We start from the raw sequence: 17,737 nt of genomic DNA, 5'->3' as shown, positions 1-17,737 counted from the left end.
ATGACATGCGGGTCCCATTTTGCAGCAGTGGTCTCAACGTTTCCAAGGCGGCACAGAACCAAAAGAAAAATGAAGTAGCTAGAAATCAGGGGGTGAAAAAAATCCAAGAAGAAAGATTTCAATTGGGCTGCATCTGGACATCTGGGCTTTCGAACTATCCTGCTTGGCCTTTTGACTCGTACAATTTCAGCCCACTCCAAAACAGGAAAGTTCCGAATTTTCTAAAAAAACAGGAAAGTCCTATGCTTCGCAAAGACAAAAAAACAAGGAGATTCAACATATAAGTTTGTTTATGTAAAAATAAATATTTAATTATCCGTTTGAAATAGCTCAGAGCGCAATACATTGTTTATTGTACGCAAAATAATCAAGATATCATATGTTTCTTGTACGGGAGGCTGACATCGGGGACCCATGAGCCAACGGCGTCGTCAACGTTTTAAAGGCGGCGGGGGATGGAAAGAAAAAATAAACCAAAAATATGTTGGTAAAAAATCCAAGAAAAGAAACATTTTCGTTACGAGAGGATGACATGCGGGACCCATGAGGCAAAGAAGATCCTCGCCGTTTATTGTACATAGAGGTTGACATGTGGGACCCGTGAGCCAGCGGCGTCCTCAACGTTTTAAAGGCTGCAGGTGATCGAAAGAAAAAATAAGCCAAAAATCGTTTGGTCAACAAAATCCAAGAAAATAAACATTTACCGTTCTAAGAGGATGACATGCGGGACCCATGAGGCAGCAGCATCCTCAATGATTCCAAGGCGGCAGGGGAAATATCCAGAAATTAATTAGGGGTTCAAAATAAATCCATCAAAGGAAACTTTTATTGTTCATAGAGGATGACATGTGGGACCGACACCGCCAAATGACGTCCTCATCGTTTCAGAGGGGGCAGGAGATCAAAAGAAAAAGGCAAATAGCCAGAAATTAGGGGTAAAAAATAACTCCAAGAAAGGAAACTTTTATTGTTCGTAGAGGATGACATGCGGGACCCATGAGCCACCAGCTTACTCAACGTTTCAAAGGCGGCATGAGATCGAAAGAAAAAGGCAAGTGATAAAATATCAGGAGCCAAAGATAATCCAAGAAAAGAAACTTTATTGTACGTAGAGGATGACATGCGGGTCCCATTTAGCAGCAGCGGTCTCAACGTTTCAAATGCGGCTTGAGATCAAAAGAAAAAGAAAGTTGATTGTACATAGAGGATGACATGCGGGTCCCATGAGTCGTGACTTACCCAACGTTTCCAAGGCGGCAGGGGATCAAAAGAAAAAGAAAATAGCCAAAAATCAGAGGGTGAAAAAAAATAAAGAAAATAAACTTTTATAGCACATAGAGGATGACATGCGGGTCCCATGAGCCAGCAGGTTCCTCAACGTTTCAAACGTGGCATGAGATCGAAAGAAAAAGGCAAGTGACCAAATATGAGGAGCCAAAAATAATTCAAGAAAGGAAAGTTTTATAGTACATAGAGGATGACATGCGGGTCCCATTTAGCAGCAGCGGTATCACCGTTTGAGAGGCGGCAGGGGATCAAAAGAAAAAAGAAATTGCCAAAAATCCGAGGGTTTAAAAAAAACAAGAAAATGAACTTTTATAGTACATAGAGGATGACATGCGGGTCCCATGAGCCTGCAGGTTCCTCAACGTTTCAAACGTGGTATGAGATCGAAAGAAAAAGGCAAGTGAAAAAATATCAGGAGCCAAAAATAATTCAAGAAAAGAAAGTTTTATAGTACATAGAGGATGACATGCGGGTCCCATTTAGCAGCAGCGGTATCACCGTTTGAGAGGCGGCAGGGGATCGAAAGAAAAAGGCAAGTGAAAAAATATGAGGAGCCAAAAATAATTCAAGAAAAGAAAGTTTTATAGTACATAGAGGATGACATGCGGGTCCCATTTAGCAACAGCGGTATCACCGTTTGAGAGGCGGCAGGGGATCGAAAGAAAAAGGTAAGTGACCAAATATGAGGTGCCAAAAATAATTCAAGAAAAGAAAGTTTTATAGTACATAGAGGATGACATGCGGGTCCCAGTTAGCAGCAGCGGTATCACCGTTTGAGAGGCGGCAGGGGATCGAAAGAAAAAGGCAAGTGACCAAATTTGAGGTGCCAAAAAAAACTCCAAGAAAAGAAAGTTGATTGCACATAGAGGATGACATGCGGGTCCCATTTAGCAGCAGCGGTCTCAACGTTTCCAAGGCGGCAAGGGATCAAAAGAAAAAGGAAGTAGCCAGAAATCAGGGGGTCAAAAAAATCCAAGAATAGAAAGAATTTTGGTTCATAGAGGATGACATGCGGGACCCATGATCCTGCATCGTAAACGGCTCGATCGGAGAACGTTGAACGAGATGGCGCGATCGAGAAAAAAAACAATGCCAGAGAGGCTGCCATCTGGGCCCTACATCCCTCGGCGGTGCGGATTTGCGTTGACTCGGCCGGCGAACCCGAGATTTCGAGATGCACCACGTCCCGGGCCACCATACGTGACGTTTTGGCCGCTTTCGTCGGGCTAGGTGGCCTAAAAAACGAGAAAAAAAAGTTTTGACATGCACCACGGAGGGACCAAAAATCGTCGGCCATGGTACACCAGCAACCACGGCGCGACTTCAACTTCGTCGGCCATGGCAACTTTTCTTGTAGTGATGGAAGGTTTTGGGTTCGGGTCTTATTCGGAGACTTGTAGTCCAACACTTGGGGCTTCCACCTATATAATGAGGGCCAAGGGGAGAGGGCCGGCCACCCCAACAAGCACAAGGTGGCCGCACCACCTCAAGTGGCCAGCGCCCCCTCTCCCCAAACCCTAGCCGCCCCACTCCTCCACTTCCCGCACGCTTAGCGAAGCTCCGCCGGGTTTCTCCACCACCACCGACACCACGCCGTCGTGCTACCGGATTCAAGAGGAGCTACTACTTCCGCTTCCCGCTGGAACGGGGAGGTGGACGTCGTCTTCATCAACAACCGAACGTGTGACCGAGTACGGAGGTGCTGCCCGTTCGTGGCGCCGTGATCAAGTTCTTCTACGCGCTTTTGCAAGCGGCAAGTGAACGTCTACCGCAGCAACAAGAGCCTCATCTTGTAGGCTTTGGAATCTCTTCAAGGGTGAGACTCGATAATCCCCTCGTTGCTACCGTCTTCTAGATTGCATCTTGGCTTGGATTGCGTGTTCGCGGTAGGAAATTTTTTGTTTTCTATGCAACGAATCCCTACAGGACGCTACCTCGAAGCCGCCATCGAGGAGGTCCGGCTAACGTTGTCGGACCAGGACCGCGCCGAGCCGCGCTACCACCCCGACAACCTGACGGCGTGGAACAACTTCTTCCTTCGTCGGTGGGAGCAGGAGCTTGCCGCCTACGACGGCCCGCCGCCTCCGCCTCCGCGCAACAACGCTGCCGGACGCAAGCGGTGGTGGAGCGTTCCTGGCCGAACGCTCGAGGCCGTCCTCAAGCACATCGAGGGCGGCAACTTCCCCATTCTGACGATGCCCCCACTGTCGAGGGCATCGGCCAGCCGCCGCAGGGGAAGCTGGCAGCCACGACGCATGGCTGCCAGTTCCTCGTCGTCCGGTTCGGCGGCGGGGTCGATGTCCAGGTCGGCGCCATCCTCCTGGGCGCCGGTGAAAAAGGAGCCATCTTCCCCGCCGAGCAACAGCGCGCGCGGCGGCGGGATCGTCATCTGCGAGCCATCGACAACGACACAAGGACGGCGGCGCCCCAAGCGCGAACCCGACACCTCCGGCGAGCGGAAGCACAAGCTAGCGAAGGGGAAGGTGGAGGAGGCCGAAAGCGCCGAGGACGTCGCCATCCTCGAGGCCGTCAAGGCGAGGTCCCTCCAGGACCTCGTCCCCGCCGAGAACTCCATGCCACTCGACCAGGCCTGCGCCTGGTCGAGGGAGCAGTGGGAGAAGGAGGAGGAGGAGCGGCAGGCGAGGCTCCTCGAGGACGTCGCTCGCTACCGCCGGCCTGCGACTCCTCCATCCGGCGTCGCCGTCCCCGTCATCGACCTCGAAGCCTCCGACGACGACTGGTACAAGCCATCGCCGTCGCCGTCCCCTCCTCGCACCAGTGGTCGGTGGGGAGACGCCGGTCAGGGTAGCAGCCAGGCCGCGCCGCCGCAGTTTGACGACGACGGCTCCGACGATGATGGCGGCGACGGCGGTGACTACACGGTGTTCTACCGCCATTTCGGCATGTAGAGCGCCGTGTTTTAAAATTTAGAGTTGTATCCCCTAGCCGAATTCGAAATATAGTCGAATTCGGCCTCTATGTATGAACTTCGCCCTCTATATAGTAAATATCATTAAAGTTGGTCCAAATTCAGTCGTTTTTTGCCGTATTTCCTCAAGTTTACGTTTTTCAAATTAAATCAACGGCTACGCCTGGGATCGCGGCTGGGAAACTGGTCCTCCCCACGCCATTTTTTCGTCCAATCCGGACGAAATTATCCCCGGATTTCGGCGTGGGGAAGCCAAACGAGTGGGGATGCTCTAAGAGCATATCCAACAGAGGCTCTAAAATTCTGCGCTGTAAAAGTCGTTTCCAGAGCGCGCAGCCGACACGAGCTTTACCAGAGGCTCTATTTTATAGCGCAACCAAGAAGCCAAAAATTAGCCCTTCACCAGAGGCTGTAAAATAGAGCTCCACAAACAAGTTTCTTCAACATAAATACAACAAACAAGATCAAACATGCCACAAATAAATCTGAAAAATTCAACTAAATCAACTAAATCAACTCAGACGAGGCAACTCCGGCCGCGATCTTGCGGTGCAGCGGGGCGCCGCCGGACTCCCGCTCCCACCTCCGCTTGATAGTGTCGTAGAGGCCCATGGAGGTGGAGGAGTAGACGGCCTGGCGCAGCACGGTGGCGGAGACCCCGGAGAGCAGGCCGGCGGGGCCCTCGGCGCACAGGATCTGGGCGCCCATGCGATGGGCCCGGGCTTGCGCGGCGGCGGCTGCTGTAGCAGGTGGTGGTGCTGCTGCTGCGGGAAGGGGAAGACGGGGGCGAAGCGCATGGCGGGGGCTGGTCACAGCGTGCCGGCGATGATCATGTAGCCGGACTGTCGCGGGGATGGTCGGAAGATGACCCCGAATCGGTCGAAGTCGTAGCGCGCAGCGCCGGCGTGCATCATCTCGACGGCGCAGCAGGCGAGGCCGAAGGTCATGGGCCAGATCGAGCCGCGGTGCGCCCAGTTCATGAGGCCGTCGACCTTGGAGATGACGAACTCGGCCGCCTGGGAGCCCGCCGCCATGGTCGGGCGTGGCCTGGGTAGGGTTTCATTGGGTCGTGGAGGGGGAGGTGGTCGGGCGGCCGCGACAGCCAGACAGGAAGGCGGCCATGGCGCGTCGGGCGAGGCCGAGCTCGTCGCAGCGCAGAGAAAAGATATTTCAGCGTCTGTTTTCTTCGCGCGGTGAGAAGCCAGTTTACAGCGCGCGTCAGTAGACGCACCAAATATAGCGCTTTGGATAGCGTAAACCACCGCGCGCTCTAAAATATTTACAGCGCAGCCTATTTTGCAGCGTCTGCTGGAGGGCGCAAAAACACATTTGACGCTGCATATTGACAGTTTTTTTAGCGCGCGCCCTCTGTTGGAGATGCTCTAAGCCACACAGCCGGATGGGATTGTTCCCTCGCATACGGGGTCATGAAATGGCTGCTACAATTCTGACAAAGTTTAACATGAGTAATACAAGTTTGACAGACTTTTAACAAAATCTTTATCTCTTCCACACCGAGGTGTAAACTGAAGGATCAATAACGCCTTCATTCTTTAGAATCTTCACTATCTCCAAACAAGGTATCACATTCTCCTATCTGTGTTCTCCTAACTTCATTCCCTACACCAAAGGAGATTCTTCCTCTTCGTGTCTCAGGACACGACAACTCCAACGACCCAAGGGTATATAAATGGGCATAGGCTCATAGCCCTTCCGATGAGGTTAACTTCCATCTCAGAAAGCCAAGGCGCCAACCAAGCTATTACTGCTGCCATAGTGCCCTGTCCATCTGAATCAAGAGCAGCGCCCTCAAACCAACCCGAGAGCCCTGTCCATCTGAATCAAGCAGCAGCGCCCTCAAACCAACCGAAGAGACGCCATGGATGCCACCACCGGCCGCGCGTACGAGGACTTCGTGCCTCCGCACAACATGGTCACCGAGCCGGCGACCCACACCCTCACCGTCGACCTCTCTGCCGCAGGCACGCAATATACTTCTCATTTCCTCCTCTTCTTCCACGTCTTCCTCCCTCAGATTAACCAGTCTTGGCCGCGCGTGCTATCAGCGTGCTTGAGATTTTTCCCGTGCGTGCCGATTATTTATGGTAGACGTGTACTGCCTTGATGTGATGCAGGGTACAAGAAGGAGCACATCAGGGTGCAGCTGGTCCGGAGCCACGGGCTGGTGGTCGTGCGCGGCGAGCGCGCCGTCGCAGGCAACCGCTGGAGCCGCTTCCGGCTCGAGTTCAGGGTGCCCGACGGCTGCGACGTCAAGGGCATCCACGCCAAGTTCGAGGGAGGCGTCGTGCGGGTAACCATGCCCGGGATCAAGGCTGGGCCTGCAGCCGCGGTTGGCGGCAAGCTGCCGGAGCCCGCTGCCAGCATTCGAGACGCTCGAGGAGGAGACAAGAAGGAAGACGAGAACGCGCAGAAACAGCCGGAGGAGGAGCGTGTGGTGAAAGATGGTGGCCGCTTTGACCATGGCGCTGGCGCCGTCGGAGGAATGGAAGCGCTCGCTGCGCCGGCGTCAGGCCGCGGTTACAGCTACCTCCTGGAGCGTAGGAAGCTGCTGACCACCGTGGTCGGCGCGGTGCTCGTCCTGTTTAGCCTTGGCATTTATGTCAGGTACAGCTTCGGGGCATGAGCTGAGACAGTGCAGTGTATCTGCATGCTGATTGGCACTTTGGCTTCTCGACGTCACAGCAGGCCAGCGGAGATAAACCAAAATGTGATGAACTAGATGAACAGGCGAGCTTCGCCTCGCCGCCTGCATCCCATGCTACAACGTGGCCGGCGCACTCGGCATAATATGTCTAGGACACTCTCACAACATTACACTTTAACCATAAAGATTGCAAACTTGATTTACTTGACATGCGCCAACGTGATCTGTATATTGGTTCAATGGAGTAATTGAATATCCTGAATACGAACTAAATGAAGCCCAGAATGAGAGCACGAAAAAAAAAATCATCCAGCAATGTAGTGTCACATTGCTAGCGGCTGAAATAGCGATTCCAAAAACCAGCCTTTTACACCAAACCTGCAAGCAAGAAGCACCAATTTCAGAAAAAGACACAACCAACACCGAAGGACAAACCAAGCATAACTATTGGAACTGCCAAACAATTAACATTCACAGTTCACAAATCTAAGTTCAAAACTAATGGCCCAACAAAACCTCAACGACACTTACCTTGGCAGAGCAGATATTCTAGCCAGTAGGATGGCTAGACTCATCACACACATCAGATTGAGAGATGAGCTCAAAGAACGTACTCAAAGTAGGGTGACCAACCTAAAATGGCAATATTCAGAACAAAAGTCAATGAAATATTTAGACAGAACGCACTCAAAAGTAGGGTGCCCAACCTAAAATGGAAGCAGTATTCAAAACAAATGAATGAAAGAAGCACAGACAGACCATAAAACATATTCGTTTAGTAGTAGTACCTTGGGTATACTCCAATTCCTCAAGTCGTACAATCTGAACAAAAGGCAATCATGGGAAGCCTACAAAGTACTTCCTCTCTTCACTAATATAAGACATTTTGGCTAGCAAAATTGGCCTGACAAAACGTCTTATATTAGGAGGGAGTAACATTCTGGAAACATATATTTCATGTATTTTTCAAACTGTGGGAACCAATGGCTTGTTAGGATAGACTTTGTTGTTTAAATAATACATCATCAACATTTGTGCTCTCATTATCAGTTACTCGCATAGATGAACAGTTGTTGTGTGTGCACTTGATCCCATCATGGTATAACCATGGCATGCCAAGTGGTGTTGAACTTCTAATATTCTTGACAGGATTCAGTCTTCTCTACAATGTTAATAGGACCAGGTGAGTGAACATCAGTTTCAGTCTTCTTTACATTCTTGTTTGACATGCCAATATATACCCTCGATGTTTTTTATATACTTGGCAGGCGCAGGTGAAAGAACCGTAGTTTCCTCTCTTCTTTACAATGTTGGCAGGACCAGGTGAAGGAACTGGAGCTTCAGTCCTTTTTACATCGCTGACAGGGCCAGCTGAAGAAACCATCGTTTCAGTATCCTTTACATTGCTAACAGGCCCAGCTGAAGGGACCGTGGCTTCAGACTTTACATTCTTGGGAACACCATTATTAGGAGAAAAAATTGTACATCCATTGACCTGCACTGGCCCACCATTTGGTAAGCTAGATATTACAGTTTCCTTTTTATTACTGCATGTGGTCCTTTGGATGGCATTTGTCGATTTTGGAGGATGAACAACACATTTAGTATTATGTTTTGACACTTCCTCTGAACCTAGAACAGAAGATTCAGCGACCCAAACTGAATCTTAGGTAGCTCCCATGCATGCTCCTAACTTTAGTTTCACGTTATAGGATACCCCTGGAACAACTTAATCTACACAAAATATGATGAGAGCAAAGGACTATTCGAAAACATTGAACACCAAAAAAACTTTTGGCATATCCAAACAAAAATTAAATATCAGTATTAAGGTGCTACTAAAACTGTATTGGTAACCCTTCCTATATAAACTTAATGAAGGCCACCTATATAAACTTAATAAGGTCCACGTTCAATGTCTAGGGAAGATTTTCCCCTAGAGCAACCCCTCCTAAATCTTCCATGGCCCCAATGAAAATGAAGGCAAGCGCGGTGACAATGCATCAGGGAGGATCTAGAAGAGGACCATGCATGCAGTGAAGCCCAAAGAGCTCCATTCGCCGCATTGTTGGTGTAGCATAAGTGGAGTGCACCGGTGGAGGCACCAAGCATCTACCAATTAACGAAAACCCCAGGTCACCATCGCGTTTAGGGAGGATATGATGCGGTGCTCCTGAACCCAGAAGCATTGTCACCCATCACACGACAACAAAACTAAAGAATGCCAGCCAATCAATAAGCAGCAAAACCAAGAACAACTCACCAATCGGACATGGAAAGCAAACCACCTCACGAGATGCAGGAAAAGACAACGCCGCAACCACCAACAGAAGCACCAAAATCAGTACATACCAACAACCACGTGCCACGAACCAACAAACGTAGAACAACACTGCACAGACAAACAACACATTCAGAAAAATAAGGGCTGACAACATAGGAGAACAGAACAAACAACCACAAAATAAGAAAAAATGGAAAGATGCCACGAACATGCCACCCCGCTGGGTAAAATGCACCACGCATGATTCACCCCTAGTAGCAGTAAAACACAAAATGTTGTGCACCACCAGTCTCAACAAGTTGGGGCACCATATTGTTACATGCAATGTGGTCAATAAATCAAAAACATAAGGCTCGAATTTATATCCAAATTCTAGCCTACGTTGTACTCTACCTAGTCATTGTATCCAGATAACATGAGATTCCAACACTAAAAAGCAGGGGACACCTGATAAAACGCTCTAGGATAAGCAAAAAGAGTCATAGCTATATTGTTTGTGGTTACTTGGTACTAAAACCAATTCCTCTTCATAGTATTACACACTCATTTCCTCTCGTGTGCCTCTAAGAACACATATAATATAGACCAAAGCGACCCCATAAATAAATTGTGCGTGCAGAGCTGTAGATGATATTAAATCTTCAAGCCTTTGGCAACACTTTGGTCTGAAATATTCAGATATAAATATCAGTGAAGCATAAGGGCCATGCTTTTCTCCTTATAAAACTGTCTTTAGCACACAAATAAACAAATTCAAGGGTTGTGGGTGAGCCCAATCGGTTGTTGGAAGAAGCCCGAACCGCGGAAAAAAAATCAGCTTACCACCCCCGGTCGATGACCTAGGTGCTCTTCAATCCAATATCCAACGCTTGTGCACGCCCCAGCCGGGAGTGACCTCAACAGCTGGGTCAGTGACCAGGCTTACAACTTAAAATAATATCAAAGAAGTCATGTGGACCTAACAGTTATTCCAGAAGATACGATGCATGAATAAATCTCAATTTTGCTCAGTCAGACTTTTTTATTCAACCAGTTAACTCAAGTTACAAACAAGATAGTGCGGAGAGAGGATCTATATGACCTTGTTCTGGCTGACGAAAATTGAAGTAAATCATATAGCCGGGGAATATGGCTTATATCATCAACCATCTCAAGAACCTTTAATTTCATAGCACATACACTTGCTAGAGAATACAAAAAAAAATTATATGGCAAAGAAAATATTTTAGCTAAGTTAGTTCCTCGCACCTAAAAGCAACCAGATAATTCCAGTATTGCAATAAGATAACCCCGAATACTATAATAGCAACCATCAACAAATGAGCACAAAAGAAATTGAACCACACATATCCCCGAAATCTCACCCCATAAATAGCAGCCTAAATTCCTCATCGATAGGCTGCTAGGTTGCATGCTAAGCAATCGAATGAACAATACCCAATTCATGCAGAATACAGGAATGTGCAGATGTAGAACTGGCAACACATCTTAAGGAAGATGCAAATCAGTGATTTGACTCATATGCAATAAGCAACAGTATGCACGTCATCTTCAAAGATGTCAGGACCAGACTAAATACAGCCATTCTCGATTTATGGTGGTATGCATATACAAATGCCTCCACAAACCAAAGAGCTATCATGCAAAACATAACTCTAGTCTGATCTAAACACTAAATGCCCTAACTGATGAATTTTCATATGACGTCTACCACGATATAAACTATTTACACTAAATTTAACTTCATCAAACCAATTTAAGTGTAAAAAAAAAGAACAGTACTTCTAGCTGTACCTAACTTAGTACCTTTGTTGACTACAAAAATAAATAGTTTAGCTTGGAATCGGGAAATCAAAACGTTTCCAGAACACAAACAACCATTAAACAGTAAGCAAAGACATCAGAATTTGCTCGTGCAAAAGGTAGCCTAGCAAAACATATTTAATGCAACAGTTCACCTGGCATACTGCTAACGCTAGAAAGAAGATCATCACTAATCAAGCCAGTATTCGTCCAAGTTTTTCATTCTTGGCACCTGGTATGTACGGGAAGAGAAATTCGAAGTCTCTTAACTTTCCTGGCATCAACCTGAGCCTCTGTTGAACATCGTATTCATATATTCTACTCGTATTTGATATTGCACATCAGGGGCCTTTCTTACTGTTTTAATTTACCTCTCCTAGACTGCATTTTATTTCGCTCCATGGCCATGTTCATATACCGATGGGGGACAGAGGAACTCACCAGGGGAGAGGGAGCCGAGTGAGGAACGTAATGGTAGGTCAAGGTAGTCGAAGTTGGGGTGAGCCGCAGCCTACCACCACACCGAGTGTGGGAGGAAACAGCAGGCCCATAGCAGCACCACCACGTCACGACCACACCATCGGGTAGCCGGACGCGAACTACACTGTGGACCGGTCGGCGAGGGGCGCCGTGGTGCGGGAGGAGGCCGGAAACGGCGAAGCCATGCAAGAGACGTGGGGGAACAGCAGGAGCATGCCGGCGTCCTAGCCTAGATAGGGGTTTCCGCGGGAGGCACGAACGAAAGGACCGCCGCTGCGGCAGGATCCGGTAGAGCAGGATTTTGCGGGGCGTCACCGGTGAGCAGCATCACCGGAGAGCGTCCTCCGGCGAGGGGGACGACGGGCAGCTTCCGCCGGGGCATGGGCGGCGCGCGGCGGCGGAGGAGATTGGGGAGAGGCCGGACAGAGACCTAGGGTGAGGAGGAAGAAGAGAAAGCATAAAAGAAGGAATTGACGCTGTCTTTTTTTACCGAACACAGTATACCCCCACAAACAAAAGTACAGCCAACATCAAGCGGGCCAAGATGTCAGCCACACCAGAGATATAACCTGGGTAGTGGTAACTTGCTTCGTTCTTTTTCAACATGCAATCCTAGCCGCTCACAGCCACGATCCTACGGCCAAAAAAACGTGCGCGGGAGTAGCCTCAGGAGGCTGGGTATACAACAGGATTAAATGTTGTAAATAATTACTGATTGGCGACATGGCTAACCGATGTGCAAGCAAGTGTGATAGTACTAGTTCTTCCAAGCGGTGCCTGAATTGACTAGTTGTACTTATCATAAAGTACCACAGCCACTAAATTCGTGAATGGGAACGGTACGGAGCGTTTAGGGAAAATGGGAACGGTACGGAGCGAGAGTGGCGACACGGCGGGCGATTCAAATTTCAAGGATTCCTGGCCAGCGACGCCGTCGGTAGGGGATGACCGGAGGGCGGCGACGCCGCGCTCTGCACCTCCGCTTGGGACAGGGGCTCCCCGCGGCAGGTTCTGGGCGCTGGCAGATGGCTGGAGCGATGGCGATGGTGAAGCTTGTTGGCCGTCGTCGGGCGGCGGACCTGAGACCGGGGAGGGCTCGGGGTCTGACGGGGAGCAGGACGAAGCTTCTTGGGCACGGAGGGCGGCGCCGGTGACCCTTGAGGGGTTCATATGCCGGGCGGCGGAGCTCGGGGGAACGCTCCGGCACAGGCCGCGGGTGGCCTTTGCGCCGGGCGGGCGCGAGTCGAGATTCCCCTCTGCTCGCAAGCCGCGGTTCTTCCGGCTGGGGGACGTACGGCCGGGGACGGCGTTCCGGCGGGTCCGACCTGGAGGGCACGACGGCGGGAGGTCGAGTCCTGTGGAGCCTCTCGTCGTGGCGGCGGCGGCGCTGGGGCGGACGGAGGCGGCAGAGGTGAGCTCGCCAACCCTGACCCAGTCAGTGGTGGAGCGGGCCATCGCTCCTGGGCCTGCGGTTGACGGCCCAGCTGAGCCTGCGGAGGGTCAGCCTGTGGCGCTTTTGTGCTCACCGACGGGGTGGGAAGGTGGGCTGCTGGCTGCTGAGGGCGGCCCACTTAGCCTGGCTGCGGCCTCGGCCCAGCAGGCGCTTCGGCCTGGGTCCGGCCCGGTGGCGCAGAAGCGCTTCTACTGGCTGTGGCTTCCTAAAGGTTGCTGCGCCCCCGATCTAGGGTTTCCTGCTCGTTTCAGTGAGGTTAGACAGAGGCTCTCCGATCCCCTTGCTCCTCCTCACCGCCTCCTCCGGAAAATCGCAAATCCACCACCTCTTCTGCGCTCCTTCGTCGAAGTGGTCATGGACCGCGGGGCGGACGATGGTCGCAAGCGCCGTTTTGACGGCGACCGGCGGTTGGAGGGAGAGGGCTTCGGGCGGAGAGATGGAGGCGGGCGGTTCGACGACGATAATGGAGGCGGCGGGGGCGGGAGACAGGACAGCGGCGGAAGATACGGCAGCGGCAACTCGTTCGGGGGCGGAGGCGGCCAAGGTGGCCGCGGCTACAACAACAATGGGGACGGCTGGTACGACCGCGACCGCGACGGCGGTGGCGGGGGTCGCGAGGGTGCCGCCGGCGGCGGAAGGCGTGCGGATGGTGGACGACAAGACGGCGGTGCCAGGTTTGTGGATGGGGACCAGGGGTACCGCTACCAGGAGCGGGGCCGGGACAGGGAGTCTCCTCCGCCTTGGTGGAGGGAGCAGAGGCTCCGCGAGGAAGCGCTGGCCAAGAGGCCGGCAGAGCTGGCGGTGTCCAAGGGGCAGGGCGACGGCTCATCTGGTCAGGGCGACCGTGAGCGCGGTCAGCGACAGCAGCAGCGGGCCAAGGGTGCGAGGAAGACGGGGGCCGGAGCAGCAGCTTCCCAGCCGGCAAAAGGCAAGTCCAAGACAAACCCGTCCCGGGCAGGGGCGCCGGCGGGCGGCGAGTGCTTCAAGTGCGGCCGCGAAGGGCACTTCCAATCGGAATGCCTCTTCCAGCCTCTCGGTGTGCTGTGCAGTGAGGAGGGTCACACTTCGGCGCATTGCCCGTCGAGGGGGAAAAATCTGCGTTTGGTTTCCATGGGTCATGCGATCAACGGGGGCGGCTTTTTCAACATCGATGTGGAACCACTAGGTGCTGCCTAGAACCCAGGGGAGGTGCTGGCGGCTATTATCAAATTCAAGGACGCTCCCCTCTCTAAGGAACAGCTGGCGGAGGAGATGAAGAAGCTGGTGGATGAGGCTTGGGATTGGCAGGTTTGCAAGGCGGGCGAGACGGAGTTCTCGGTCGTCTTCCCGTCAAGGGCTACCCTCCGCCTGGCGACGGCCAGCGGCAAACTCTTCCTGCCCTTCAGCGAGAAGAACACCGAGATCCGGGAGGCTTTCCTTGCGCCTAAGCCGAGCCTGGTTCTCCCCTCGGCTTGGATTAGGTTGACGGGTGTGCCGGAAGACTTGATGACCAAGGAGAGGCTGATGGCGGCGTTCGTGATGATCGGACGCCCCATTGATGTGGATGAACTTTCAATCATGAAGCGGGATCGCGAGCCGATCCGCATGCGCTTCCAAGGCAGGTATCCGGAGCGCATCACGGGGTCTATTCAGCTGTTCGTCAATGGGGAGGGGTACAACATTGGGCTGCAGGTGGAGGCGGCTCCGCGCGGGGCTGCGGGAGGGGCAGGGGCTCCTCCGCCACCCCCTCCTCGGGATGACGGGGACGACTACGACTCAGATTACATCTCGTCCGATGGAGAGTGGAACAAGCACGGACGCCGAAAGAAGAAGGACGACTCGGGCGTGGCGACCAAGGAATCGGAGAAGGACAAGTCGGGGGCGGCGGGGCCGGTGAGCTCTAAAGCCGCGGGTTCCAACAGCGCTCCTCCGGCGTCGAGAACTCGGGATGAGCTCTTGGAGGAGGATGTCCAGCCTATTGACCAATACGGGTCAAACCTGGGGCTGGGCTTCCGGGCCGCGTCCAGGGAGGACGTTGAGAGCTCGCCGTTGGAGGAGTCCATGCAGGGTGCCACCGAGCCGCTCGGGGTGGTGGTGATGGACCATGCGGAGCCCTCGCTCTCCGCGGAGACTGACTCCCAGGTTACTGACCCTTTGGCATCGTGGGTGGCTGAGAGCCCATCTATTGACGAGCCCCCACTCAAGATCACCAGGCTAGGGGCGGCGCTAGACATTCAGGAGGGAGCTGCAGCGTCGGAGGAAGCTACGGAGGGATCGGTGGTCAAGTTGGTGACGGACGCGGGTGCGGTGGAGATGGTGCGAAGTGGTAGGCTGGAGGCCGGGGGCCACGATCTGCGCGCAGAGGCCCTGGCGAACCTGCCGCTGGCACAGGGCCGGCGCTCTCTGGCTGTGACCATCTCTACAAGGAAGAAGAAGAAGCTGGTGGTTCCCACGCCGGTACGCAAGAGTGGGAGGAACCAAGGAGCAGCGGCGGGCACACCGATCATGGAGTTGGCGCAGCGTTTGGCGGCGGAAAAGAACCTGGAGACGAACAAGGCCAAGCCTAAAGGTAACACCTCTTCGGCTTTGGATATCCTTTCTGATTCGCATATTACGTCTGTCGTTAGGGATAGTTGCTTGCTGTTCCATCCGAGGGTGGGAGCCCCTTCGGAAGCCATCTCCCTTATCCGTGCCAAGGAGAAGGTGCAAGAAGCGCTTGCGGCGACTAGACGGCGGTTAGAGTTGGAAGAAGAAGCGCGGGCGGCGGCCAGGGAGGCGGCCATGCCTGCTGAGCTGGTACCGACCGGAGGATCTCCCTTGGTACCGGCGTCGGCCAACGCCACGGGGGCGGCGGACGGTTCAGGGGAACCACGATCGGGCCAGGCCACGGCTGTGTCGGCGGAGGGGGTGGAGACTTGCCCCCCTTCAGGGAGACCGATTCACAATTGCGTCAAGGGACGGAGGCCTCAGCTGAACGTCCGTTTAGGACGGACCAAGAAGACCTCGTCCAAATGAGGACTCTCATTTATAACCTGAGGGGCTTTGGGCGACTAGGGCGTCGCACCCAGCTCAAGGATTATATGAGGCAGGAGCGTGTGGACGTTTTAGGGCTACAAGAGACCATTAGACAAGACTTCTCGGCGGCGGAACTCCGCAGCTTAGAGTTTGGGGGCCAATTCTGATGGAACTGGCTGCCCGCCAATGGGCATTCAGGTGGGATGCTCCTCGGCTTCAGGGATGAAGCCTTCGAGGTTGGCACTTGGAGGAAAGGGGAATTCTTCATAAGTGCGGACATTCTCCAACGGAACGTCAACCGCAAATGGTGTTTCATTCTGGTGTATGGTCCGGCGGACCATTCCAGGACGGAGGATTTCCTGGGGGAGCTCGAGAGGGAGGTTACCACGACCCCCTTAACAGTGGTGGTGTGTGTTGACTTTAACCTCATTAGACGGCTACAGGACAAGAGTAATGAGGTGGTGAACTGGCCCAGGATTCGTAGATTCAATGATGCGATTGCGGCGATGGCACTTAGGGAACTGAACCGTGCAGGGGCACGTTTTACATGGACTAACAACCAATTGGACCCGATCCGTTCGGTGCTAGATCGGGTGTTTGTTTCGCCAGCCTGGGAGGCTATGTTCCCCATGTGCACGCTGTCGGCGATCACAAGGATTGGGTCCGACCATAACCCCTTGTTGCTGGATGATGGGTCGATGGGTATTAAGAGGCAGGCTCGCTTCTTCTTCCAGACATGGTGGTTCGGGGTGGCGGGCTTTGAGGACTTTCTTAAACCGAAGATGTTGGGACTCATGTTCGGGGGGGGGGGGGGGGGGGTCCTCAACGTTGCAGCATTGACACGTGGTTCTGTTTGGCGAGGGGACTTCGCAAATTTCTTAAAGGCTGGGGGGCCAATCTTGGGAAAGAAAGGCGGGAGGTTCGACAAGGCCTGATGCAGCAGGTGGCGGCCTTGGATGCTACCGCTGATGCTTCGGGGTTGGATGAAGAGGGATGGGCCCTCCGATACCATCTTGAGGACCAAATCATTCACTTGGATGAGCTGCAGGAGGAGTACTGGCGGCAACGTAGCCGTGTACAGTGGACGCTCAAAGGGGACTCCTGCACCGCTTACTTCCACGCCATCGCCAACGGGAGGCGTAGGAAATGTCTGATCCCTCGTCTATGCGGAGATGAAGGGGAGATCACGGATCAGAAAGAGATGATGGGACATATCTACCAGTTTTACTCTGCCTTGATGGGTACTGAAGGGGAGGAGAGGGTCTTCTCCCTAGCCCCTGATTTGTGGGATGAGTCTGCCAGGATTTCTGCCGAAGAGAACACAGGGCTGGAGATCACCTTCACCCCAGAGGAGCTGGATGAGGTGCTATGAAGCCTGACTCAGCACCAGGTCCGGACGGCCTGCCTGTTGTGTTTTTCAAAAAGTTCTGGGACATTTTGAAAGGGCCAATCCTGCAGATTTTGAACGACTTTGCCCTAGGGAGGGTTGACATTGCTAGGCTCAATTTCGGGATCATCTCCCTCATTCCGAAAGTTAAAGGGGCCGACAGCATCAAGCAGTTCAGACCGATTGTGCTGATCAACGTTATTTTCAAGTTCGTCGCTAAGGCGTACGCAATTAGATTAGCTCCGATAGCCAATAGGACGATAGACCGTAGCCAGACGGCCTTTATTAAGGGCAGGAGCTTGCACGAGGGTGTGCTGGCGCTTCATGAGATTGCGCACGAGTTGAGGACTAAGGACCTGCAAGGCCTTCTTCTTAAACTAGACTTTGAGAAGGCCTATGACCGCGTAAGCTGGGATTTCCTGAAGGAAGTCCTGCTGAGAAAGGGATTCTCAGCG

At 52.7% G+C, this 17,737-nt stretch overlaps 1 protein-coding gene and 1 long non-coding RNA gene across 4 annotated transcripts; one reads left to right on the top strand and one right to left on the bottom strand.

Moving 5' to 3' along the window:
* The first annotated feature begins 5,940 nt into the window (after window positions 1-5,940).
* On the top strand, window positions 5,941-6,974 carry LOC127334226 (uncharacterized). The gene is made up of 2 exons (XM_051360646.2): window positions 5,941-6,198; window positions 6,352-6,974. The coding sequence occupies exons 1-2, from the start codon at window positions 6,096-6,098 to the stop codon at window positions 6,858-6,860; spliced, it is 612 nt and encodes a 203-aa protein (XP_051216606.1). The 5' UTR covers window positions 5,941-6,095; the 3' UTR covers window positions 6,861-6,974.
* A 58-nt stretch (window positions 6,975-7,032) lies between these two features.
* On the bottom strand, window positions 7,033-11,914 carry LOC127334228 (uncharacterized). 3 transcript variants are annotated; one of them, XR_007872017.1, is made up of 4 exons: window positions 11,160-11,914; window positions 7,670-11,123; window positions 7,413-7,514; window positions 7,033-7,259 (listed from the first exon to the last, which is right to left on the bottom strand). It is a non-coding gene; the product is annotated as an uncharacterized lncRNA (long non-coding RNA). The 3 variants fall into 3 exon arrangements; XR_007872015.1 differs by having other exon boundaries at window positions 7,413-11,123; XR_007872016.2 differs by having other exon boundaries at window positions 7,413-9,273; window positions 11,410-11,911.
* Window positions 11,915-17,737: the final 5,823 nt, after the last annotated feature.

Source organism: Lolium perenne, chromosome 2 (genome assembly GCF_019359855.2).
Source record: "Lolium perenne isolate Kyuss_39 chromosome 2, Kyuss_2.0, whole genome shotgun sequence".
Lineage (NCBI taxonomy): Eukaryota > Viridiplantae > Streptophyta > Magnoliopsida > Poales > Poaceae > Lolium > Lolium perenne.
Note: the sequence above shows the minus strand (reverse complement) of the source record. Positions and strands in the feature narration are given on the sequence as shown.